General features: G+C 38.3%; 1 protein-coding gene across 1 annotated transcript; it reads left to right on the top strand.

The window, feature by feature from the left end:
* Positions 1–1,191: 1,191 nt before the first annotated feature.
* LOC128368891 (polypyrimidine tract-binding protein 2-like) lies at positions 1,192–16,790 on the top strand. Its single transcript, XM_053329797.1, has 15 exons — positions 1,192–1,215; positions 1,604–1,651; positions 2,056–2,219; positions 2,365–2,436; positions 2,520–2,591; positions 2,685–2,843; positions 3,136–3,246; positions 3,825–3,993; positions 7,691–7,768; positions 9,316–9,428; positions 13,102–13,135; positions 15,231–15,323; positions 15,783–15,899; positions 16,506–16,605; positions 16,709–16,790. Exons 2-15 carry the CDS (start codon positions 1,621–1,623, stop codon positions 16,788–16,790), a joined length of 1,395 nt encoding a protein of 464 aa, XP_053185772.1. The 5' UTR covers positions 1,192–1,215; positions 1,604–1,620.
* The last annotated feature ends 1,149 nt before the right edge of the window (positions 16,791–17,939 follow it).

The following is a 17,939-nucleotide window of genomic DNA, read 5'->3' on the forward strand; positions in this document are numbered from 1 at the left end:
AAAGAGCTGCAATGGACGGGTACGCGTGTTCATATTTCAGCTATTATTTCTGGGCGCACTTTCTACAGCTGTGCATGCGACATTTAGACTGAAGCTCGGTTATTTTCCTACTAGCTGTTAGCTTAGCTGCAACCCTCGACGCTATATATTGAATAACCAGACGGTAGCTAGCTAACACCACCAAGTGCCTCCCGAGAAATTTAATGGTTTATTGTCGCCCTGGTTGCAATGAAACTTATTTTTACTTTAGGATATGTGTACAGGGAAAAATGTACGCATTATTTATTACTTCGGCAATGTAATAGTTTGCGAGATAGTTAGTACAAGCTAATAATGCGGTGTGTCTCCTGTGTGGTGAGGGGGATGTGACCGTTAGCTGGATTCATGTCATTTAACCATTAATGAAAGGCGCGCGTCTAATGTTTTATGATGAATGGCGAGAGTTATTGTCTATTATAATTAGTGTAAGAAGCTATTAGCCCTGACTGTGTGTTATTAATGTCCTGTCAGTGCATATTGCTGGCGTTAAACGTTAACTGAAGTAATGGGGCTCCTTTGTCTGGAGCAGGTGTGTGCTGTATGCTGAGCTGACAGATTACTTCAGCTGTTCATCATTCAATTTAGAAAGTATGTAGAGTCCGTCCAACTCATAAACAGTTATGTGCACCTACAGTTAGTTATGTGTATTTATTATTATTGCGACTTTTAACTTATGTGCTGTAACCATATTGAATGTATCACCCAATTGGAAGTGATGTCATGCCTTTGTTATATTATTATGATTAGATCGATAGATATATACTTTATTCATTCCCATAGGGGAAATTCATGTATCCAATAACTCATACATAAATAAATAGAACAAATAATATATACAAATAGCCTAAAAGTTAGAAATAATATATATATAAAAAATGTTATTGTCTTAATGTCACATACTGTAAATGATGGGTTCTATTAAGTGATGAAAAAATAAGTAATAAAAATAATGTTAGCTGTTCAATTATGATAGCAGGTGACTTGAATATTAATACATAGAGTGGTTTCTGTATGTGCAGCTGTCACATAGAGAGATAACAGCAATGACTGATGCAGTGAACAATGGCATTTGTTTGACAAAGAGAATTTAAAATAATATTTGTTCTTGCTTTTCTCTGTTGGCATCTCCCTGTATTCTCTCCATTGGCAGTGATGTTGCAGTTGGTGTGAAGGCAAGTTTTACTTTTTATTATTTTTACATAAAACTTGTATTTTCTATGTGTGCCTGCTATTGTCCTTAAATAGAGTGGATGTATACATGAGTGAGTGAATAGGCTTCACATTTTATTAGTGTTAAAGTGAAGTTACAATAACATACTGTAAGGATGTGTGTTAAACTTGAGAAAGTAATTCATAGTTTTGTCCTCTGTTTGCTGTTTAATGTTATGGTGAGCAATAACAGGATGTCACACAGTGATTACACAGTATAATGTTTGATGTACTGTATATGTAGTAGCATTATGTCACTGCTGAAATTCATAGTAGTTTAAGTTTAGAGGTTGTCAGAAGGTGGGATGTGAAGGAGTAAACATTTATTTTTGTGTTTTCTCAACTTTCCAGAGAGGCTCAGAGGAGCTCAACATGTACGGCAGCAGCCCTAACTCTATGACTGGTGAGTTCATCCTTAATTTAGGTGTATGGGTGGGTGGGGGGATGCAATCTGCAACCTCACTGCAAGATGCCAATAAATCTGACACAGTGGTCCTTTAATGGAATGGAGCCATTGTTAGTGTTATTTACACCTGTGCTTCTTCTGCTTTGAGCTGTGACTTGTGTTTGACTTAATATAAGCAGGAGAAGCTCTGGTGTTACTAATAACATTAACCAGTGCTCTGTTTTAGTCAAGTGTCCCAATGAGTCATGACAGTGTGACGGTGAGTCAGCCGAACAACAGCAACATCCCTGAAACTGAAGCAGTTAAATGGCGTTCAGCCATCCATCATGCTGTGTCATAATTTGATTTGGTTTAATTATATGTATGTGTGTGTGTGTGTGTGTGTGTGTGTGTGTTTTCAGCAAATGGCAGTGACAGTAAGAAACAGCGTCTGGATGAATCACCTCCCTCCAGAGTTCTCCACATCAGGAAACTTCCCAATGAAGTGTCAGAGACTGAAGTCATTGCTTTGGGGCTGCCCTTCGGAAAGGTCACCAATATACTGATGCTGAAGGGAAAAAACCAGGTGAAGAATAGCAAAACTCTGCACCATCTGGCAGTACTCAGTGGTGAAAATGAAACCACAACAGTGTAGGAACCACAGCACATTTAAGTCCCGGAGGTGATTTGTTTTAGTTTTTTTAATTTAAAGTGTTTTTGTGTGTTTGTAGGCATTTTTGGAGTTGGGTACAGAGGAAGCAGCCATTACCATGGTGAACTACTACACAGCTGTCACACCACAGGTCGGTGTCCAATCATGTTACACATCATTCATATTTTCTGTTTATTTTTGAATAATGTATTTAATGGACCTTTCTCTATTTAGGTTAGAAACACCCCTGTCTTCATCCAGTACTCCAACCATAAGGAACTGAAAACAGACTCTGCTCTGAACCAGGTTTGCACACACATCTATTAGTGCACCAAACTTACACTAATTGACTAACGTAGAAGTTTTGATGTTGATCCATCGTTCATGCTTTCCACCCAGAGAGCCCAGGCAGTGCTGCAGGCGGTGTCAGCAGTCCAGGATGGAAGCTCTCCGTCATCTGACCCCGGAGTTCTGGACCTAGCTCCACCCCCCAGCCCTGTGCTGCGAATCATCATCGACAACATGTTTTATCCTGTGACACTGGACGTTCTGCAACAGGTAGATCTAGATCAACTGTTCTACAGCTTTGTTGATGCTTTAACCCTTGTTATCTGTAGAACAAAGGAGAGCCTTTCTGAAGAGAAAAAATAAAGAAATTAGCTATATATTTATGATCACTGCCAACCTTTCAAAGGCCTCTCTCTCTATAGGTTAAACTCAAATTGTGATAATGATTGTGTTTCTGCACAGCTTTAAACTAGAATGTTAAGAATTAAGTTTGGTAAACCCATTTAATTCAATCTTGACCATGTTCCTGTGTTATTCTCCATGAACTCTTTGATTCTTCCAGATCTTCAGTAAGTTCGGGACCGTGATGAAGATTATCACCTTCACCAAGAACAACCAGTTTCAGGCTCTTCTGCAGTTCAGCGACCCCGTCAACGCACAGCAAGCTAAACTGGTAATTCAGCACCTAGTAAAAAAAGAAATGCAACAGGAGCTTGTTTCACTGCTTACACACCAAACACAACTGATGCCACCATCCTGTTTCACAAAAGATTATCACTCATAAACTGCACATAGATACACTCCTCAGTCATGCTCATGTTAATGTACCAAAATGAACGTGGGAAATTATTTTTTCATGTTGTAACTTTGGTGAGGTCAATCAGAGGTTGACAAGCTTCCTGTGGGTTTTTTTTTATCAGACTAACATAAATGTTACAGCAACCTTAGAGCTGATTGTAGGTTTTCAAGGTTAAGTAAGGTAACACAATGTCTTAAGAGTGTGAGCAGTTTTGGTAGTACAATACATCTCCTGTGTGCTTCATAAGTCATAACTTACATTTTAGATTTAATCTCAGTGAATTAAGAGTCTGCTTTGAATTGACTTAAGTGGTCTCATTCTGCCTGTTAGTGCCTGTCATTCAATTTAGCAGTTAACATTTCACAGTTTTTAACCCTCTTTTTAAGTTTTTTTGGCATAAAATAACATGTGCAGAAAACATTTCTGATTGTTTCTCCCTCTTTTCACTCCAGTCTTTAGACGGACAGAACATCTATAATTCATGCTGTACTCTGAGGATAGATTTCAGTAAACTGGTCAACCTCAACGTCAAATACAACAACGATAAGAGTCGAGATTACACCAGACCCGACCTTCCCACCGGAGATGGAGACTCAACCAACAAGGATCATTCATTATTGGGTAAATGCACTTTTTATCTTCATCTGTCTACCCCACATCCATTCCAGTCTATGTTTGAGGTACAGAATAGAATATTGTAAGTAACATTAAATAATACTGTATATAGTAGAAGTTAGCAGTTAGTAAAACAAACACATTGATAAGATTACATTATACATTAAAAACAGTTCATAGTAGCTTAAATGGTGTTGATCACTTTGTAGAGTTAAGAGTACTGTTTGCACCTGGGTTAAAGGACTTGTTAAATACAGTTGTAGTTGCCAGAGGTACTCTATACTAGGTACTCTATAGCGCCTCCTAGGACTCAAACTGGCTGTAGAGACGTTGGCAGGATACTCTTCTTCTTCTTCCTCCTCCTTTCAAGTTGAGCTAAGGACTTCTACTGACTCATGACCCTCTCATTAACACAATGCTTGTAAGTTTGTTCTTAATGAGCGTACCAGGTAAAACTCCTGAGTCTTCCGATAGCGTCTCTGAACTTTTAGAGAAGCTCACCATTAAATGTAGGACTGTACCAAAATACTTAAAGCTCTCCACAGTTTTAATCAAATGAAATTAGCTCAGTTTTGTAATGATAATTCATTTTTGATCTTATCTGCATTGATTTGTTTCACATCATCAACATATTTAACCAAGCTAAATCTTTTCTCATTAAACATTAATCTGTTAATAAAAAGAGAGAATAGCACAAGGGGAGGGAAGAATACAACCTTGTGGGCAGCCTGTGCTCACAGTGTGCACGTCTGGCATGTTCCCACTGACACAGACCCTGTGTGGGCGGCAGGAAAGAACATCTCTGATCCAGAGAACCACCCTCTTATTAATGTTGAGATCACTTATTCTTTTCACGAGAATATGTGCCTTCTTCTTTCACTGAATTGAAAGCTGAGCTAAAACCCACAAACAGGACCCTGCCATATCATTTTAAGATGCATAAGCTGTTTTATAACTGCATTAAACATAGTTGGCTCAGCGTCCTCTGTGCCTCTATCACTCTTATAGGCAAATAAGAGAGGGTCTAGCATGTGACTGGTCAGAATTCCCTCCATAGTTTACACATGATGGAGATTTTTGTGATAGGCTGAACTTACACAGGCCTGATTACTGAGAATTTCCATGATTTTGGCACTGTACGTGTGTCCAAGGAGGGACTGAATCTGCACCGTCTTTAACAACACAGCATTTTACACCATCTGGGCCAGTGGTCTTGTTCAGCTTCAATTTAAAAAGACTTGCATCACCCTCTTCAATAACTATACTACGCCTACAGGGAGGTGTGTGCATGTCTCATCATATTCTGTTCTGTTCTACAGTAAGAATTGTTCAAACCATTAACAAAGGTTTGTCTTAAATCTGTAGTAAGCATTGTGTTTTGGTTAGGTTTCTATTCAAATTTTGGAAGGTTAGAGTGTATAAGGGCGTAAACACTATGATGGAGTTATATGATGGTCACTCTCATGCTCAATTATGTTTCAGAAATTGTTGCAGCATTTTTGGGTTGATGCTATTTGTTACACAGATTACTCTATCAGTACATGTCAAAGTGAGCAGCCATAAACACACAGTAACTGGGAGTACTTGTCATTCGTTAACACAGACTGTCCTCCACAGCTGCCGTTGTGACATCATGCAGAGTGACACTGTTATAGTGAAGTGCTTATGGAGAGAGGGACTATTTCTGGAAATCTCTTTCATCTTCCTCTCATTGCTCACTGCTGTTCTCAAGTGCTGCACATGTCTCAGGAGCCTTCTTTAGTGAACTGTCAGATAGACTGAGCAGGACTCCTGGTCAAAGGGGAGGCAGGTTTACAGTATTGTGCACATGTTGGCCGTCTAATAGTGTTTAAAAAGATTACTGAATGATGCTGCTTACACAAGCTCCTGTCAGGTTTACTAGCTTAGGCTGGAGATTGTGGCAATAGCAGGCACTCCTTCTTTCTGTTCCCTCCATCTCTCCTGTTCTGGGCCAGTTAGCAGGAATCACCTCAGTGAGCTACTTCCTGAAAATAAGAAACCTATTCCTCTATTCATCCTTTCATCTATATTTTTCATCAGTTCCAACATCTTTGTGAGCCATTTTTTCATCAGGGTGTCAGAGTCTGTTAACCAGGATGAAGCTTATTGGTCCATTTGAGTTGACATTAAAGCATTCAGTTTGCACTGCTTCATTCAGCAGCAGTACTTTTCCTGTTTGTGTTGAAGGTCAGCTGACAGGTTGCTGATACACTACAGGAGTAACACAGTGAGACTACAGTTTCCACCCAGAATCCAGCAGTGATGTGCTGTTAATAATCTGGCTTTATGTGGAAAGTAGCTGCATCAGGGAAGTGAGTCACTTCACAAACAAATAGTGAAGGAGCCCATTTGAAGATGAGATGCTTCTCTGTGGAAATAGATTGTTCCCCTCCACTGATGTGCATCAGCTCAAGTTGTTTTGACATGTTGCTGCTGTGATAATAGTTCAGTATCATCAAAAGCTTCAGTGTTGTCAGTTTAATGAATACTTTATCAACCTCAAGCTTTATTTTTGTGTGTAGTTTTTTGTAATTGAGCAAATGTGAAACTAAATGTACAATCATATGTTTAATGGTTAATTTGTAATTCATCTTTAGACATTAGTTTAATTGGTATATACAGAGGACACAGATAGGGACACCAGTGTTTACATTGAACTGCATGTTGTGTGACACTGGATTGTACATGGCAGAAAGTTGACTCTTTAATGGGATATAATAATAATAATAATAATAATAATAATAATAATAATAATAATAATAATAACAACTTTATTTATATTGTACCTGTTTACAAAGTGCTTTGACAGACAAAGCAAAAGCAGTACAATCCAAAGCAAGACACACAATACAGAGAGCAGTAACAAGACTTATATTGACAAGGCCAATGGATATGCAGTAAGGAAATGATGAGAATATAATATAAAATAAAAGACTAACAATAACCAAATGACATCACATCGTTAGTTAGAGATATAAAGAATGATATGAGATGGAGGTACAGTTGATATTGATACAGCTGATTCCTCACTGGAATACATAGGGTACAGTATATGAAGCTACATGCAGTCTACAGATGTTTGATCAAAAGAGTCGTAGCTGTCAGCTCTAGTCTTTAGTGATGTTAATGAGTTTCTCATTATTTATGGCCCTGAAATCAATGCAAATGTTTAGTTTTACATGTCTTTAATCTGGTCTCAATACATTCAGCAAAAACCCATGAAAAAATCATCAATGTATCACTGCTCCCTGTCAGAGAACTCCACAGTGTCACAGAAGCAGTTAAAAGGTATATTGAAAATAATGGTGAAATTAAACAAATACTGGAATGCGATTCTACATAAAGTCCTCTGTTGATATTTGTATTGAAATGTGGCACAATCAAATATCTTCATTTTAACATGTTAGTATTCTATCATAACATAGTTGTACTTAATATCAATGCAAAGTGCTGGGAGCTGGATAATTAGTAAAACTGAATTTCAGTTTGTTTCTGGCACCTAACTTGTAAAAGTAGCATTTTTATACAGCAAATGTGTAGTTTTAAATAAGTATGACACATTGACAATATTTAATGCTTCTAATTCTACTGGCTTAAGCTGGTTAGGTTTCCTGTGATATTTGGTGTTAGGTTAGAGTGGTCAGTACTTTGTGGTGTAAATGTAGTTGTCATTGTCTTGTAGGTACCCCATCTGGAGCGCTAGCTTCCTACTCTAGTGGAGGAGGTTACTCATCTTCTCTCTCCCTCTCCCAGGGTGGAGGTACCTATCCTTTTTTGCTTTTCATTTGAATTCTGTTCTTCCATCACTCTCTCTGCTTTTTATCTGTCCTGTCTTTTGTTTTGCTTTGTCCTCCTATGATTGTCTGAATGCACCACAGCTGCAAAATAGGCTCTGTTGTATATAAATAGCCTTTGTTGTTGGTTGATATTCCATTTAAATCACTAGATGAGATAAACAATGGCCTTAAGATGTATTATTCCCAGGTTATTTTAATCCTTTTGTGAGCACATGAATGCAGTGCAGTTTTCTCTATTATATATTTATTATACACTATATATATATTTAATTGTAATGAGATATTTTGTTCAGATGTGCAGATTTTTCATTATTTATGAGTAAATAGTATTTAAATATGTCTTTAATATTGGCTTAAAAAGCAGAAAGACAGAGTTGAGTAACGCCTGTACGGCTCTTCACTGTCCTGTATGCCAAACCTTTGTAAAGATGAGGTTCATATCACTAGATCTTCCAAATTTGAGTGGAAGAAGACATCTGAGGAGCAAGAATTGATTCAATTCCTGTGTGTAGTGGCACAAAAAGTACCATTAATACAGAATAACAGATGTTGTACATAATAAGAATTAGTCCTGAATATTGTTTTTTTGTTGTTTTTTTTAAATGTGGTGACTGCACCAGAAGTGGTTTGACTATAATTCATTATAGCGTTTTCTAGATTAAATGAAGTTTTTAGAAAGGCCTGAAATAGCATGAGACTTCACATGAGAGATTTGTGTGTTGGTGTTTTTCTGTGTGCTATTCTGGCTGCTTTGAAATGGGCGGGGCTCACTCATGTACTTCTGTGCACCCATCACAGATATGTAGATTAGAAATATAACAGATTTGCCCATAATAGTTTTCATTCATAAAATTTAAAAATGAAAGGTCTTTAAATGTTAAACCTGTGTTGGTGTAACTTTGACCTTTTGATTGGACTGAGGTTGTTGGTTGAAACCGTATTGGTTGTATTGTTGCTTTAATAGTTTCTACATGGCTCATATAATACTAACTCACAGAATCACAGTATATTCCAGTATGTGTTTCACTACAAGTCACATGCAGCACTATTCTGTGTGTTTTGATGTAATTATTAAGAAACCAGTTTTTCAACATAACTGTAAATAGAAATGTATTTTTGATGGTTCAGGTTTTATTTTAAAAAAGAGTGATAAGAAGCTCTCCAGCTCTCTACCTGTACTATGGCATCAAGCACATCACCATCAATGTTTTTGGTTTTCCATTCCTTTTTTCTGCATGTGGCAATGAGGGTTAATAGTTAACAGAGCAGTATGTTTTCATTTGTATTGAATGTATTTCTGTCATTTAGAATCTATTAAATCTATTTCAGAGGGTGTATTACTGTGGGCAAAAGTTCATGTCATTTATCATAATTGATGTCAGATTTCAGTTAACATTAACAAGAGCATTAGTCTTTTTTTAGTGCAGTGTGTTCAAACTGATGTAGTTTTATTGTGATGGATTACATGTTGGACTTTAATCAGTTTACTGTCTTGTGCTTTTGCTAACAGGAGCCATCAGTCCCCTGAGCGCTGCAGCGGCGGCCGCAGCAGCTGCCGGTCGCGTGGCTCTCTCCGGATCCGGAGTGTCAGGAGTCCTGCTGGCATCCAACCTAAATGAAGAGGTACACTAACTATAAGCATAAATTTCACTCTCAATCAATATTCTCCTTTTTTTTTATTGAGCAAACACTAATGAATGATTCTCCTCAGATGATAGTAGAGTGAGTTCCTGTGTGGGTGAGCGGTTGAATGTAAACTCAGCCCACTTTACTGCATGATCGATCACACTTCCCACGTGGAGTATCATTAAAAGGATTAAAGTGCTCAAAGTATAATGTATCATCTTAGAGTGTTATGTGTCTAAACTTTCAAAAGCATAAAAAATATCTTAAATATTAATGTTATACATTTAATTTCTTTCTTTTCATTTTAAAAGCTCTCTCCTAAAGTAAACTGTAATCTACATTAGGACAAACATTTATATATTTATACATACAAACATCCACTGAAACATGTTGAACACTATAATTTGCAGAGCCATCAGTTTATATTGTTTCAAGAACTTTCTCTAACAGGCTCAAAAGGTATTAGTGTATGACATAGTGGAGTACACCCATTAATCGTGTGTGTGTGTGTGTGTGTGTGTGTGTGTGTGTGTGTGTGGAATGTCCCCCCTGGACTCTCGCACGTCCTAAATTTCAATGTCTCAAAATACGTTCCAGTATTTTTATGTTTGAGCACATCATGTTTCTATGAGACGTTAAAGGTTCTGTTGTGGTTTTCTCTATTTCTCCTATAATTGTATACTTTTATTATCTTTAGATTTCTGTTTACTCAGTTTTCAGTTTATTCTCTTAATTGTAAAAGTGCACCTACACTGTCATCTGTATCTCTATACCTCCCAATATCTGTTATCTGTTTCTGTGTGTTCCATCTCTCTAGCTGAGCCCTCTCTCTCTCTCTCTCTGTCTGTCTGTCTCTTTCTCTTCGTCTCTGTCCCTCTCTCCCCATTGAGAGGGGCTTCACAGTGGAGTGGTGGTTTTCACAGTTTCTGCCTTCCTGTGGTAAAGTGTTGGTTCAGCAGCTGCGTTCACAGCACACGGTTGTTTCTGGTGACCGTGACTGAGAGCTCTTGTGTGTGTATACTTGTATGATCAGTACAATCCAGTGGCTGTAGGTAGTGGTTGAGTGTGCTGTGGGTCATTCTTCATGTGAGTGTTGAGTTCATGGGATTGTTTCTTTCAGTCACTTCAAGTTCAAGTTCATCTTTTCTCAACTGTGTCATCAAAAGGGCAGACTAACATCTATGGTCAGATTTGAGTCATTTTTTATACTCACTTTGTTTTAGGGTAGCACAGCAGTACAAACACCAGACTGAGACTAACTTCTTACTGTTAAGAAGTTGTGACAAAGTGGTAAATGAAGAGTAAGCTCTGACGGCAGTGATGATGAATGATGTGGTAGCATGTCTTTTATTTCCAGCACAGCAGCAACTGAGCTGGACAAGAGAGAATAGTTTGGTTTGTTTGGTGAATGTGTGGTGTGGCAGTAATCATACACATGTCAAAGACCCCTAAGCCAGAGCGCCTTGGCAACCCAGTGGTTACCGTGCATGTCACGTGATCACAACATCCCTGCTTGGATTCTGTCAAGGGACCTATGCTGCATCTCATTTCTCTCTCTCTCTCTGTCTCTCTCTCTGTCTCTCTCTCTGTCTCTGTCTCTGTGTGTTTCCTGTTGCTCTATGCCAGCTACTTTCAAATTAAAGGCAAAAAAAAGCCCAAAAAACTGACACAAATTAGACTAGGGTGATATAGATAAAATCAAATATCACAATATTTTTGACCAAATACCTCGATATCGCAACAATATAGTAGGAATGACTATTGGTGCTTTCACAGTGAGATTTTTGATAAATGATCATCAGTAATTTGGATATTGACTAAGTGAGTAAAGCTAGAACAGTTTGGTAAGTTCCATCTAGTCCCATATCACTATATTGATATATTGCCCAGCCCTACCACAGACCCCCATTTGATAAGATTTTGTGCCAGAGTTTTGCTTTTAGATGTTTTTTAACAGAAATTGTATCAAACTCATGACCCAAACAGTGTTATAGTGTCTTTGTAATTGAAAATAAATGATTCCCTGTTTTGCTGGAACCCCCTCAAGGACCCCCCACTTTGACAATCACTGCTTTAAACTTCAGGTTGGTTGAATACTTAGTAGAGCTGGACTGATAATTCTCTTACTGCAAATGTATCAGTATGTTGTCCAATAAGTGACAAGAAATAAGAGTACAGAAATGCCAGGCTAGGTTTGAGATGATATAGATGAGATTGAGATTTTAAGTCAGCCTAGTATGGATTGTCATTGTTTTTTTGTTTGTTTTTTAAATGATACTGATAAATTACTTCAACATTAATGTAAATATCAGCCTCAGAAATGTAGTATGTTTTGCTTTATAATTCATACTGACCTGTGTTGTAGACTCATTTGCTCTGCCTCTTTTTGTTTTGCATGAATGATGGTGGTGTTGAGGGGCCAGTTCATAGTTTCCACATCTGTGTACACAGACACTTGAGCACACATCTATTCTAAATATACTAACACAGATACAGTATGTTCTAACATGTGCACACTAGAAAAGAATGTGGTGACCTCTTGACAGAGAACATGACAGAACAGTACACAAAACAAGCATCCTGTTGGCTTTCCTGACACGTGCGCTGGGTACACTTGTTCAATCCACCTGGTGGAAACGTTTGGCCTCCTTATCAGAGGGGTCGTGTGTCAGACTGACTTGTGCCTCACAGTGAATTGTCAGTGAGGATTTTTTTTTTTGCTTTGAAAACAGTGAACTTTTTTCTTTTTTGCATTCAAAGTGATGAAATTGAAGTGTTTACTTGCAGTGTGTCTCCATGTGTCTCTGTCAGTCTGATCTGTCACTCATAGACAGTTTGTCTTGCCGACATTGACCTCCAGTCACATGTGATCTGCTTCATGACACCGCCTCCTGTTTTTTGGTTTGATATCTCCTTCCACTCACTCTCTCATCCACATGTTTAATTCCTGCTTTATTCATTTCTCACACCTTTATTATTTTCAACCTTCTTCCCATCCTTTTTTTCCTCACTGAGAAATGCATCCAGCAGGGAATGTGTGTGTCTGTGTGTGTTAACAGAAGTGGAAAGTGTGTTTGTGTGTTTGTGTGTGTGTGCGTGTGCGTGTGCGTGTGCGTGTGCGTGTGCGTGTGTGTGTGTGTGTTCGAACCAGCAATCATTCAGACTCCGTTGATGTTCCACTGATGCTCTGTTTACTGACCTCTGCTTTGGTTTTTGTCCTCCTCTCCTCCTTTCTCCCTTCCCCGCCTCCTTTCTTCCCTCCTCTGCTCCTCCCTCCACACATTTATTCTCTCTCCATTTGCCCCTCCCTCCTTACGCCCCCCCTCCCCCAAACCTTAAATGCTGTACTCTTTTATTAAAACCTTTCCCTCCCCTCTCTTCTACCCCAAATTTCTTTCACCCCCTTTTTCCTCTCTTTACTTTTTTAATCCAATCTAACCCAACTTTGGATTTGCCCCTTCTCCTGCCCTCCCCAAAACTTTCCTCCCATGCCCTCCATCTTTACCCCCCCCCCCCCTTCCCCCTCATCATCATGGAAACCACCACAACCCCCTCCCCCCCTCACCTCGTCCAATGCTGGGCGGGTCTGATTTCTACCTCCGTCTCTCCTCTTCCTCCTCCTCTGCTCCTCCTCTTCCTGTCCTCTGCTCTGCGGTCTCTCTCTCTAAAGATGGTCACGCCTCAAAGTCTCTTTACCCTCTTCGGTATGTTCAAACCTCTACTATTCTATCTGTATATCTCTCTCTGTTAATCCAATTTTGTTCACTTTCTTCAGTGATGTCGTGGACACGCTTATTCCTCTTTTTGGTCTTTCTGTATCTCTATGCCTTCCTCTTTATCATATTGTACACTACAGAGTTTTTAAAAAAATCCTTTGCTGTCTCTCTACATTTCAAAGAACAGTGAGTCTGTGAGATTGTCCGTTTGGTCAGCTTATCTAATAACTGATGAGAACAAAGACACCAAAAAGCATTCATGTGAAGGCAATAAAAGTAATCCACAGTTTGCAAATGGACCTCCATCACATTAGGGGTGTATACAGTACATGATATGTTCACCTGTTGCCTGCATATCTGTATCCAAACACTACTTCCTTCAGTCCCCCCCCCCCCCCCCCCCCCCATGTTATATTAAAACGTGGTACAGTCAAGAGTTTTAATAATATAAATTTCCAGGCATGCACCTCCGTCACAATAAATCATTTTAGTCAAACAATAATTAGAATGCATGATGACACAGCACAAAAATCCAGATCTGTTATATAAAAGGTAGGATTCACATCTACTCAGCTGGCTAAATACCTGATTCACTAAGCTCAGATGCACAAAACTCATTAAGGCATTTAGCTCTGTGCTCTTTTTTGTTAATTAAATGAAGAAAACATTTCATTTCAGCAGATTCTCATTCCATTAAGTAACTTTTTACCTTTTTTAGTAAAGTCATTCTTTAAAGGACCAGTGTGTAGGCTTTAGTGGCATCTAGTGGTGAGGTTGTAGATTGCAACGAGCATGTAAGAGAACCCACAATGGCTACAAAACTCATGAGAAAAAAAAAAAAGCCTTTTTAGAGTCAGTGTTTGGATTGTCCATTCTGGGCTACTGTAGAAACATGGAGGTGTTGCTCCCTATGTAGATATAAATGGCTCATTTTAAGGCAATGCAAACACTAATTCTTATTTTCAGGTTATTATACACAAATCAAAACATATTTAAGAATCCATTTCTGCCACTAAATTCTACACACTGCACCTTTTTTTTAAAGTGTGGTTAAAGCTCTCTGTTTACTACAGATAGAAGTACCTCTCTCCAGCAGCCCTGCATTTCTAAGTGGAGTGTGTGGTACATGATTAGGACTCATTTATTCAATATTAGCTATAGTAAGATGTTAGATGGTTTCATATAGAACACCAGAGCCTCCAGTCTGCCTGAGACATGTGGATAATCTCAGTGTTTATGTTCTCACCACATTAATGGATAAGTTGATCCTGACAGTCCAGTGAACTCATTCTAGCTTTTAAAACTTTCATCTCTTCCTTTTTTTTCCTCCTCTACATTTTGTATTAATCAAGTAACAGTCACAGAGCACCTTTTTTCATTTCTATATTACAAGTTTGAAATGGTGCGACTGTGCAGATGGGATTACCAGCCACTCTGTCACCTTTTAACTAAGCATATCATACAGGTCACATTAGACTGTCAACCAGCCCAACAGTGTCTATGTTTTTTTCCTGATGCTCATTTGGCTACTTTTAGCTACTTCCCATCTTTCAAAAAGTCTAAAAATACTCCTATTTTCAAGGTGTTCATTCTATATTCACTGTACACACTTCTTTATACAGCATGTTCTGCTTTAGTTTAATGCATATCTGCTTCAGTAAAAGCTTCCTTTTTTCATACACTGTCCATTTCTAGTTTTACATTTTTAATCACCTACTTTGATGCTGGATTTGTGAATCATGCACACACACTGTTCAGTCAGTTTCAGGTGCGTGTCGCTGGTTGACAGTCGTAACATAAAACTCCTCTGTGATACTGAAGCATTTTGATTTGAGTCTTTTTAGTGGAAGTCAAATGGGAAGATTCCATCTTTTCTTTTCATTTGTCTTTCTAGCACTAACTTAATTCCTTCCATTCTTCACACCTCTCCTTTTTTTTTTTATCTTGGTCGGCTCCACCTCTCCTGCTCTGTCTGTTCTGTCCTCCTCCTCATCTACTCCTCCACCCTGCTCTCTCTTGCTTGTTCTCTCTCTCTCTCTCTCTCTCTCTCTCTCTGTCTGTCTCTCTCTCACCCTAACTATAGGAGTCTATGGTGATGTGCAGAGGGTGAAGATCCTCTACAATAAAAAGGACAGCGCTCTGATCCAGCTGTCAGATGGAAACCAGGCTCAGCTCGGTGAGTTTGTGTTGTTAGTATGCAACTGGAAGATGATATTAACCAATATATATTCATGTCATTAATTAAAATCTGAAGTGATGTTGGGCTGCATTAGTTGGCTTATTAAAATTCTCCTGCTGGTGTTTGGAGCTCTAGAAATCATTTCACTGAGGCGTTATCATTTAAATAATGAAGATCCCACTGGTTGAATTAGTTTGTAATATAATGACATTTAGATACATTCATTTCAAGTCTTTTCTACCTTGTTAGACACAATATTACATAGTGCATATATTCTGGCATTGCTATGTTTGCTATGTTTGCATTGTTGAAAGCCACTGAGTGATCACTGGCTTAATAAATGTATAACCATAGAGCCATTAGATGATAAATATATCAACATGAAACACTGTACAGTATCTGCTAATGTGGAAATGTAATCAGGTTTTTCTGCTCATATCTCTCTCTGGTCTGTAGCTATGAGCCACCTGAACGGTCAGAAGGTGTTTGGTAAAGTGATGAGAGTGACTCTGTCTAAACATCAAACTGTGGCTCTGCCCAGAGAAGGACTGGATGACCAGCTTCTAACTAAAGGTAAGAGAGAGAGAGAGAGTGTGTGTGTGTGTGTGCGCTGGACTCACTTGTTTATAGTGTCCGATATTCATCTTAAACTGTTCAGAAATGCTTCCAAAAACATTCAGACATCACATGTAAAATATGGGGTGAAGCCTTTTCTACCTTAATGACACTAGTGGCCTTTAACTGCATAAGGCAGAGTTCAGGTTTCACATCATAACATTCATTTAGAACTATTCACTAACAAACTGAGATCCACTTCAATTTCAGATTTGACGAAAGCAAGAAACCACAGTGTCTGCTACCACCGTCATTGTTTTTCATTGCACTGAAACATTTTTACTCCCTAAAAATATAAACATGAGTTGTGGCAGGCTGGGAATATAAAGTTGTTCTGCTGATAACCCAGATATCTGCAGCTCTGTGTTCAACACCACAACACGCTTAATTTAGTTCAAATATTTTTGGCACACAGGCTTTTCTGAATCTGTATTGCTAGAAGCAAACTCTACTTTATAAGAACCAGTAATATTAATGATATAATGTAATAATGTTATTTTCTTACACTAAGGAATCTGCACCTAACATTATTGTTGTTGTAATAATAATTTGTTTGTTGGACAGATTTTTCTGGTTCACCGCTCCATCGCTTTAAGAAGCCAGGATCCAAAAACTTCCAGAACATCTTTCCTCCTTCTTCAACTCTTCACCTCTCCAACATCCGGTAGAACAACACTACACCAAGATGACACATGATGCTCTCTTTGTGCTAAGTCAGGAAAATACTTAGTTGTGATGGGTTTGGTTTGATGTGTTTGTGTGTGCAGGGATGGAATCGGAGAGGAGGATCTACGTGTTTTGTTCTCTAACGGTGGAGCAACCGTAAAGGCCTTCAAGTTCTTCCAGTAAGAAGCACTTCAACATCACACTCTTTATACTACACGTCCAAAGTTCAGACTTACACTAATGCTTTCACATTTGTATGTTTATCAATTCATCTTGCAAATCTAAATTTGATATATGGGTCAGAGACAAATAAAGGTTGGCAAGATGAACAATTCAAAAATCAGTTAAAACTAGTTTTAAAAGCAGCATCAGGTTTGTTGAAATGTACATTTAGTATTTTTGTTGGTTTTATATCATTTGAAATGACATTTACACCATTTTTTACCAAAAGTAAGACTGAATACTCCTGAAAATGTCAAATGGTGTAACCACAAAAGAATGATGAATATTAAATATTGTATCCACCGACAGTGTATTTAAGTGGACTTATACTAATAATGACTTAATGTTTCCTGATCTCCATGGTTACCCAGAGTAAATGTAATATTTAGAACAATAGTATTCCATTAGCTTTATTTAATATAAAAGTTATAATGTAAGATCATGCCAAACTAGTTGATATGGTGTTTTATTGACTATTCACTGTTTTTAAGCAAGTTGAATTATTTGGTACAAAGTTTTTATGGTTACACCACTTAGACATTTTTGCCATAATCCTCTAATATATTCTCTCTAAATGGATTAAAAGCAGAAATTTGATGCTGAGTCCACAAAAAAAGAAAACCACATGGACATTAAAAACATTGACGCCCAATTTCCAACTGAAAAGGAGATGATTGTAGTGTACTATAGTGTACAGTACTTTGTACCTGCAGGATAAGATGCATGTTATGCAGGTTATGGATTGACCCAAGCAGAAGTAAACAGGTCCATGCATACACACACAGCAGACACGTGAGCTTTATGAGTTAATATTTAAGTGTGTCTCTGTTCTCTCATCATCAGGGACAGGAAGATGGCCTTGATCCAGATGTCATCAGTAGAGGAAGCCATCCAGGGTCTGATGGAGCTTCATAATTATGACATGGGAGGAAATCACCACCTGAAAGTTTCCTTTTCAAAGTCCACCATCTAACCCTCTCACACACACACGACTCCTACAACCTTTAAGATTTATGACGAGCGAGGAAGTCACCACACGTTGTCCTCTTTTCCTGTTCTCTTCTGTGCTATCCCCAAAACCTTTAATGATGTACAACTATATTTTATCAC

Source organism: Scomber japonicus, chromosome 12 (genome assembly GCF_027409825.1).
Source record: "Scomber japonicus isolate fScoJap1 chromosome 12, fScoJap1.pri, whole genome shotgun sequence".
Taxonomy (NCBI): Eukaryota; Metazoa; Chordata; class Actinopteri; order Scombriformes; family Scombridae; genus Scomber; species Scomber japonicus.

Excerpts from the sequence above, each read along its gene's own strand:
- LOC128368891 (XM_053329797.1), top strand. The coding sequence starts at position 1,621 with ATGTACGGCAGCAGCCCTAACTCTATGACTG. Across the intron at positions 2,437-2,519 it reads ACACAGCTGTCACACCACAG|GTTAGAAACACCCCTGTCTT; the intron begins GTCGGTGTCCAA and ends TTCTCTATTTAG. Across the intron at positions 2,844-3,135 it reads CACTGGACGTTCTGCAACAG|ATCTTCAGTAAGTTCGGGAC; the intron begins GTAGATCTAGAT and ends TGATTCTTCCAG.